Here is a 9,568-nt window from a genome sequence, read left to right as displayed (position 1 = left end):
AAGAATATGAAAATAGTGATCTCAGTCGACAAATGCAGCGGTTTTAATGACTGGGAGAATTGGGAGAAAACCTAATTGGTATTAATTAGTACCAGTTATTTGCAGTGTGGCAAGGTCTTATCAACGTTTTATAACAGGATAGGTGGGCAGTAGATTATAAGTGAACCACAACAGTTACAAATGAACCATACATTTTTTATTGTCAATTGATCCATGGTTTCATTTTCTTTAGCCATACTTATTTTCATTCATATTTTCAAGTCGTTTCATATTTTTTAAATTAAATTAAAATTTATAATTAGGTATAAAATCTTCTTTTATCTATAGAGAATTTTTGAGATTATATTTCAGTATTTTTTTTGTTTTTTTTTTAAAAGGTTTTTAAGGCGTCAGTAAAAATCGTGGCGCTTCTCGCCACGATTTCATCGACTCATCATCTCTTCAAAAACATCTTTGCCCTGCATTTGAGGAGGACATTCCCTCACAACCCTCTGGGCAAGGGTTTTAAGTTATACCCTGAGGGCATACACGAACGATGTTGGTACAGTGTATTATTTATTATTTTTTTTTGCTTTACAGTGGCATCTTCGTATCGAAATAGTTGTCGTAGAAACTTTGAAAAGGGCTCATTCAGTTGGAAATTGGAGTGGCTTGTGCCCTTTTTAATAGTCAGAAGTGTTTGGAAGGCAACTAACATCCCTTCCAAGCCCAGCATTTCCCGAAAAACATCCAATCAAAATTATGCTAATTTCAAAATTTTTTAATCCAATCAAAAAAGTGCTAATTTAAATGTGAGAATTAGCCAACGTGGAACAGCTTTAATTCTTCATCAAGTTTTCTTTTTTTAATAAAAAATCAATATTCTTCCAAAAGTCTTGTTGTAGTCTATACACTTAGAGGATTTTTCTACAATAGGTTCTTATATTCTAAATCAGAGCTGACTTAAATGAAAATAACCTATTACACAATTCACATTTAACTGTTGTTACCTATATGTACTATATACTCTTACATATACCTATATATAGTATGTACTGTTTGAGCGTGTTCAAATAGTCCAGCCACGGCAAGCATTTCTTGCATAAATCATATTTTAAACAGTTTCTCACTTGTGTGAAATCTTTGGAGTTCATTCAAAAACCCCAATGTAAACAGGCATTTCTTACATATATCAAACTGGTAACAATCAAGAAAAGTTGTATTAACAAAGAAACTAAGCATATAAAAAAAGCATTGAGAAAAACTAATTTGATGGACTAATTAGTTGTGAGGAGAATAACCACAGATCCCTGAGGATACAACAATCTTCCTAAACTCCTGCTGCTAAAATCAGAAAAGTTTTCCTACGCATATCACATATGAAAGGTTCCTCACTTGAACGCAGTCTTTGATATGTATTAAAACAGCAAAATTGCGAAAAACACACACATAACATGGAACTGCCTATTCACTCATATGCCCTCTTTGGTGCTTGTTCAAATTTTCTGCTCAAGATAAGATTTGGTCACGTACATTAGATTTATAGTTTCTCACCCATATGCAATCTTTTATGGGTGTTCAAATATGCTGCGTCAGAAAAGGTTTTATCACAGACGTCACACTTAAACGGTTTTTCACCCGTATGCAATCTCTTATGGGTGTTCAAATTTGATGCTTCAGAAAAGGTTTGGTCACAAACATCACACTTAAACGGTTTTTCACCCGTATGCACTCTCTTATGGGTGTTTAAATTTGATGGCTCAGAAAAGGTTTGGTCACAAACATCACACTTAAACGGTTTTTCACCCGTATGCACTCTCTTATGGGTGTTCAAATGTGATGCTGTAGAAAAGGTTTTATCGCAAACGTCACACTTATTCAGTTTTTCACCCATATTCACTCTTATATGGGTTTTCAAACTTGATGAGTGAGAAATTGCTTTATCACAGACACTACAATTGAACTGTATTTCACCTGTACGAAACCTTTTATGGGTGTTTAATTGTGATGCTAGAGAAAAGGTTTTATCGCAAACGTCACACTTATACTGTTTCTAACCCGTATGCACCCTCTTATGGGTGTTCAATTTTGACGCTTGAGAAAAGGTTTTATCTCAAACATCACACTTAAATGGTTTTTCACCCGTATGCACTCTTTGGTGCAGGTTCAAATGTGATGATTTTGAAAAGGTTTTATCAAAAACGTCACAGGTCTATGTCTTTTTATTTTTATGAGTTATTTTATATCTTCTTCATTTTTCATACTGTTTGATTTGAAGGTGACTCTTCAAACCTGATTTCTGATACTCTTAGTCCTTTCCTTCAGACTCTGATGCAGACGAAATTAAAAAACTGCTTGTGGATGGATTCTTTGAAACAACTAGTGACGTATTTCCCTTTAGGTGAAGTCCAAAAACATGTCGTGAAAAGTGACCTAAAAGTTTAAAAGTCTATAAAGTTAACCAAATCACACATAAAATTAAAACTGTTAAAACTGAAAAAAAATACATAACTTTAAAAACGTTTTTAAAGTCTACACAGTTAAAAAGAGAAAAAAACACTAGAATATCCTTCAATAGGACAGCTAATTCTATTTCCGATCCCTCTTCTCTCTCTCATGGTGATACTTATATTAGCCTTTAAAATTAGTTATTCTTATGCAACTAAAGAGCGAAAATGAAACCTTAAAAGATCAAAAAGTATACCTTGGTGTAAATCAAACGATAATTGATGGAGAGGAAAAATTACCGCAAATATAAGGAATTATTGTGACAAAAAGAGAGAGAGAGAGAGAGAGCTAAAAAAATGTTAATCATATTTTAAAGTTTGAAATTTTTGTGTAGTCCAAAGGCATTGGAATAAAAAAATAAAAAGTAAGGCACGGTTTCCTAAGGTCTTACAAATAACAATTCAAATAGGGATAAATTATTTTAATAGACAATGAAAAACATAAAACAAATTCCGGATATTTCGATCGCATATAGTGAAAGTCATCAGCATTTGGGTACTTTTGAATCGTTTAAAGAAAACACTTCGTAACAAAGTCAGGCTGGAGTACCTTGAGATCAGATTTCTTTGCTTTCCTATGCTTTTTTTTTATAAACATGCGTCTGTTTGGGGTTTAAAATTTCTATTGAACTGTAAACAATAAATACGCTGTTTTAGTTACCTGTTCATTAGCTATAAGCAAATTGTTAAATAGAACAATATTTGGACTTTGACTGAAAACTGGTCACAGGCAACTGATAATTGGTTATTAGAAAAGAACCAATTAAGAGCTCATCATTGTGCTTTTGCATACAGAAAACACATTTGTCTGGTATAAATTTTGTGGCTAGGCTCTGATTGTTCGTTTCGATTTTTTTTTGTCATCGTTTTTCCTTTGTGTTAAAATAATTAATCTATATGGGGAAAAAACGACTTTTGTCATTTTTTTTTAATAAACTTAGACTTACTATTACATTAAATCTAAACATTTAAAACAACAGACAAAAAAACTGAACTTCTTCTAGAGAAATATATTGGAAATCTTTTTGCTAATCAGACAAAAAACTTTTGATCTCATCAGACGAAAATGCATTCATGCTTTTTTTTCGAATCTAGTGTTTTCAGCAAATCAATATCATACATAAGAAATTTCTGTTAGGCAGTTCAGATAATAGCAGTCGATTTTCTGCTTCTTTCAAATTCACCCTGGAATCAAAATAATATAAAGATTTATTTCTTTATATCTTAATTTAAATAGAAATATAAAATATAAATATGGATTATAAAATTTATATACGGATATAGTTTTAAGGCTTATTATCAAGCTTTTTGAAAATAATAAAACCTGCAAAACTATTTTGTGAAAGTTTAAAAATGTTCATTAAAGACTGGAAAAGCGGTTTGGCCAACACCTGCACATTGGAAAAGGATAAAACAAAAGTTCCATCTTAAGATTAAGTCTCTTTCTCCTGTTTTTGCCCAATAAAGCTATACCTAATACATATCAATCAACAAAGATACAAAGTTTCAGATATAGCTTCATTTTTATAATATTTGGCTTGAAATTCCTGGGTGTTGTCTTCAAATTTAAATGGTCCTGAAATACTAGGCAAATTCAACAAGGGAACATCTTCACGTTTTGGTGAGAAAAGATGATCTGGAATATGAAAGGGCTTCTCAAGGTCACATGGTAAAGCGTCTTCAAATTCTAAAAGAAAATTTAAATTAAACAGACATATAAAAATTTCAATCGTAAAGCTTTTTTTCTTTTTAGTTATTTTTTTAGCTTTTAGTTATCTTTTTAGCTTTTTCTTTTAGACATTATATACATACATAAAATTAAATGTATAGGCTATACAGGTTTTTTCTCAAATCGTTTTTAATCTACTTTCTATGAAGCAGATTAAAACCTGAATCATACAACGAAATTCATTAACATAGAACAAACAAAAAACTGAAATTCTTAAAAAAAATACATAAATAGAACTAATAGCTGGATAAGTGTAAATTTAGGATATGGTACTCAATAAAAAAAAAAATATTGAATAAAAATATATAATAGAAAAAAAAAATTTACAGCTTCTCAAATTGCCTCTCAATTACTTGGACTATCCGTCTTGGCTTTTCTCTTCCTACAATTAGCCACGTCTTGATGCAACCTACAGCAAAATACTTGATTTTAAATTCAATTCATTAAAGACTACAAAAGTAGCTTGGCAAACACATGAATATTGTAAAAAGATAAAACAAATATTCAATCTTAATATTAAGCCTCTTTGTCCTGTTTTTGTCAAATAAAATAATATCTAATACATTTCAATCAACAACAAAAAGAAATCAGATATACCTTCATTGTTAGAACATTTGGGTTGCAATTCCTGGGTATCATATTCAAATTTACATGGTCCTGAAATGCCAGGTAAATCTAGCAAGGGAACATCTTCACGTTTTAGTGACAACAGATGGCTGAAAACATAAAAGTTCTTCTCAGTGTCGCATAGTAGAGCTTCTTCAAATTCTAAAACAAATTTGAAATTTAAAAAACCTTACTATACAAAGAAGACTGCTTTATCTTGCTTATAAAGTGTAAAATTATAAATAAACATACTTTTTATGCATATATAAAATTAAATAAGTATGATATACTCCAGTTTGAAGTAGTAGCCAACTTCCAAGTATCATCACCATTGCCCATCGTCCTTGCCATCGCCCAATGTTCAGTGTTGCCCCATTTTGAGGAAAATATACCTCACCAACCGCCCAATCTTTCAAATTGATTAGTGTTGCCAAATTTTGTCTCCTTAGCCTAAAGGACTATTAAAATTACTTTAACACAATTGACTCACAGCAGCGAAGATTCTAAGGGGTCAGACTATACTTTTTGGGACTAAACCTTATCTGCTTGACTAGTAGCTCATTTTAAAGCCCATTTTTCGCTGATTCATAATATATACGTCTTATCGCGTTTAAAATTCTTGATTTACATTTAGTTACCAAATAAAGTTTTTTTATAAAAAATTCGAAATCTTTGTCTTACAAAAAAGCGGGCGATGGCCTTGCTTTGGCTTATTATGTCCTATACAGTGTTTTTATGAAGTGAAAAAACAATTGACCATAAAATTAGCATAACATTCAATATTTCCTTCATTGCTACAACTCTTTGTGACTTTTTCATTTAACCATGGTAATTTTCTTATCGCCCTTGTCTTAAAATTCAATCCATAAGGTCAAAGAATGAGAAAAAGGTTGCTATTCTTCTCAAAACATGGAGCCCTATCATCAGAAAGATGAGACGTTTCAAATGAGCTGTCACTCGTCACAAATCAGAGAACAATCACAATTGACTCACATCAGAGGAGATTATAAGGGGTCAGACACTACTTTTTAGGAATAACCTTATCTGCTTGACTAGTATCTCATTTTAAAGCCCATTTTTGCTGATTCATAATATATACGTCGTTGTAAGACAAGGGTTTTGAATTTCTTAAAAAAACTTTATTTGGGAACTAAATTGAATTCTAAATTGAAGACTTTTAAACGCAGTAAGACGTATATATTATGAATCAGAGAAAAATAAGCTTTAAAATGAGCTACTAGTCAAAGCAGATAAGGTTTATCCCCAAAAAGTAGTGTCTGACCCCTTAGAATCTCCTCTGCTGTGAGTCTATCGTGATTTTGCTCTGATTTATGAAGAGTTACTGCTCCTTTGAAACGTCAAATCACTCTGTTGATACTACACTAATTTTTAAGAAGAGTATGAGCCTTTTTCTAGTTATTTCATCTCATGGCTGTAATTTTGAGACTAGACCTATAAGAAAACCGTCCTTTTTAGATTAAGAACTCAAAAAGTTTTGCAGCGATGAGGAAAATGTTGATAGTTATGTTAAATCAAAGGCCTATTGCATTTCACTTCATTTAAACACTTTAGATGACAAAAGAAGACAAAACAACACAAAGCAACGCCATCGGCCACTTTTTTGTAAGACAAGAATTTTGAATTTCATAAAAAAAAAATTATTTGGGAACTAAATTGAAATCAAGACTTTTAAACGCGGAGAGACGTAAAAAATTGTCAATCAGAGAAAAATGGGCTTTAAAAAGAGCTACTAGTCAAGCAGATAAGGTTTAGTCCCAAAAAGTATAGTCTGACCCCTTAGAATCTTTGCTGCTGTGAGTCAATTGTGATTGTGCTCCGATTTGTGGCGAGTGACAGCTCATTTGAAACGTCTCATCCTTCTGATAATAGCACTCAGCGTTTTGAGAAGAATAGGACCTGTATCTAATTCTTCAACCTTATGGCTGGAATTTTAAGACTAAGGCGATAAGAAAATTGCCCTGGTTAAATGAAAAAGTCACAAAGAGTTGTAACAATGACGGAAATGTTGAATGTTATTGTAAATTGTTTTTCACTTCATAAAAACACTGTATATGACACAATAAGCCAAAGAGAGGCAAAGCAACGCCACCGCCCGCTTTTTTGTAAGAGAAGTATTTCGAATGTCTTAAGAAAACTTTATTTCGGAAACAAATTGAATTCAAGATTTTTAAACGCGATAAAATGTAAATATAACTAATCAGCGAAAGATGGGATTTGAAATGAGCTTCTAATCGAGCGTATTAGGTTTAGTCCCAAAAAGTACTGTCTGACCCCTTAGAATCACATAAAGAAAGAAAAACGAGCAAAAATGGGTTTTTTATAGGCCAAATGAAGATACTGAAAAAAAAGAGAATATTTCGAGAGGACAAACGCCTCTCTTCTTCAGCGCGAAACGAAACGATGTATCAATAAAAGCCAAAAATTTTAGTTCAAAAATTTTAGTAAAAATGAACACTTGGTCTTACACGCATTAAAAAAAGATCATTCCAGGATTATTACGAAAGCCGATAAAGGCAATACTATTGTTGTATTAGATTCAGATGATTACGACAAAAAAATCAGAGAAATTTTAAATGATTCTAACACATATGAACAATTAGCTACCGATCCCACCGAAAAATTTGTACAGGAAGTCCGAAAAGAGCTTTCTTATCTAAAAGGAAAAGGTGAAATTACAGATCAGTTGTACAAAAGGTTTTACCCACGCGGATGCATGTCCCCTCGTTTTTATGATATTCCTAAAGTTCATAAGCCCGGTAATCCACTTCGACCCATTGTTTCTTCTTTTAATTCTCCTACAGCAAAAATAGGAAAATTCTTATCAGTGATATTTTGCCCACTAATTAAGGCTCAAAATTCCTATATTAAAAATTACGCTGATTTCGTTTCCAAGGTAAAGCAAGTTTCGGTTAAACCAAACACAAGAATTGACAGTTTTGATGCAGATTCAATATATACCAATTGTGATCCTCAAAAGGCCGAACTGTTTTTGGAGCAAAAACTTAATTCTAACCCATCTATATCAGAAAATTCTACTCTTTCGAAACAGACACTTCTTTCGCTTACAGCCCTTTGTAACAGAACTTATTTTTACTTCCATTATATATGAATTTTTTATAGACAGAAATATGGGGTCTCCATGGGTGCCCCGGTTTATCAAATACAGTCTGATATTTTCATGGAAGACATTGAAGAAAGGGCTATTTTGCAAAGTTCTTGTAAACCTGAATTTTGGGTTCGTTTTAAAGATGACATTTTTTATTTATGGGAGCATGGTGACGAGTCTCTGGGTTCTTTTCTTCACTTGCTCAACTCCTTGGATCCAAAACTTAAATTTACTCAGGAATCAGAGATAGAGGCGTCTTCCTTTCTTAAATGTTATTGTGCACCGAAATGATAAATGTTTCGAGTGTAGTGTATATAGAAAACCCACACATAATTACCGTTACTTAAGTTATTCCTCCAATCATTCTCCTGCTGTGAAAAGAGGAGTTGTCACTTCTCTAGTTGATAGAGCATTGAAAGTTTGTTCAACACGTTTCTTGGATTTAGAACTCAACCACCTTAGAGATATTTTATTTGGGAATGGTTATCCAATTAGTTTAATAAATTCTGTAATTACAAAACGCATTAAAAGATTATCAGATAGTTCCACAGAAAACACAAATCAAAGAGAAAATTCAGTTTATCTTGGTCTCCCATACATTAAAGGGATTTCAGACCACATTTCAAAAAATCTAAGGAAAAATAACATTTACACTTATTATAGACCCAGAAAAACTATCAGGTCCCAAATTCATCAAGGTAAAGACCCTATCCCGATAGGTGAAAACTCCGGTGTCTACAGAATTCCTTGTTCGTGTGGTCTTTGGTATATCGGAAGAACTAATCCGCGACTAACAGATAGATTAACCCAGCATTCTAGTTCAATTAATAATACACTTAAAAAGCGGAAAAAACCAGAAAATTTTGACTCTGCCCTTGCAGAGCACATTTTTGAAAAACCAGACCATACTATTTTGTTTAATCAAGCTAGTTTTATTTCGCATGATAAAGGTATTGTCCAGCACTACAGAGAAGCTGTTGAAATTTATAAATACCAACATTTAGGTCTAGCTTTAAACAGAGATTCCGGTGATTTAAGAATAAACGAGTCATATTTCGGTTTTCTCAAGAGAGAAGCCGATACGTTAGTAATCCCTGAAATAAACCTTGAACCACTTTCCCAGTCATCTAATCAAACACGTGAACAACCCCTTAGGTCTCATAGGGTGTCTGCAAGAAATGCCTTAATTAAAATCCGACATCAAATGACATAGTTTTCCAACTTATTTAATTGCTGGTTCGTTTTGTTTTTTCGAGTGAATGAATTGATTCCTTTCATTTGTCAGTTGTTCACTAGTATCCGTCGATGGCAGTTCATGTTTTTTTTGGATTTTGTGCAAATCGCGGATATTGTCGAATAACTCGCTTTTATGGTTGTTAGGTAGTTGGTTTCAATTCTTTTAATTTTTGGCTTTTATTGATACATCATTTCGTTTCGCGCTGAAGAAGAGAGGCGTTTGTCCTCTCGAAATATTCGCTTTTTTTTTTCAGTATCTTCATTTGGCCTATAAAAACCCCATTTTTGCTCGTTTTTCTTTCTTTATGTGATGTCAGGCCAATGTGGTTTAAAAAATTATCTTTACCCCTTAGAATCTCCTCTGCTGTGAGTCAATTGTGATTG

At 32.6% G+C, this 9,568-nt stretch overlaps 1 protein-coding gene across 1 annotated transcript; it reads right to left on the bottom strand.

The window, feature by feature from the left end:
- Nucleotides 1–3,986: 3,986 nt before the first annotated feature.
- LOC148938821 (uncharacterized) lies at nucleotides 3,987–4,983 on the bottom strand (the record flags this gene model as incomplete). The annotated part of the gene is made up of 2 exons (XM_089107511.1): nucleotides 3,987–4,173; nucleotides 4,813–4,983. Coding segments are annotated over 2 exons (358 nt in total), but the record flags the coding sequence as incomplete, so codon positions are not given.
- Between the last annotated feature and the right edge of the window lie 4,585 nt (nucleotides 4,984–9,568).

This window comes from Artemia sp. Qi Xiang Cuo, unplaced genomic scaffold (genome assembly GCF_049724085.1).
Source record: "Artemia sp. Qi Xiang Cuo unplaced genomic scaffold, ASM4972408v1 HiC_scaffold_456, whole genome shotgun sequence".
NCBI classification, from domain to species: Eukaryota; Metazoa; Arthropoda; class Branchiopoda; order Anostraca; family Artemiidae; genus Artemia; species Artemia sp. Qi Xiang Cuo.
This window is presented reverse-complemented; position numbering and strand designations above follow the sequence as displayed.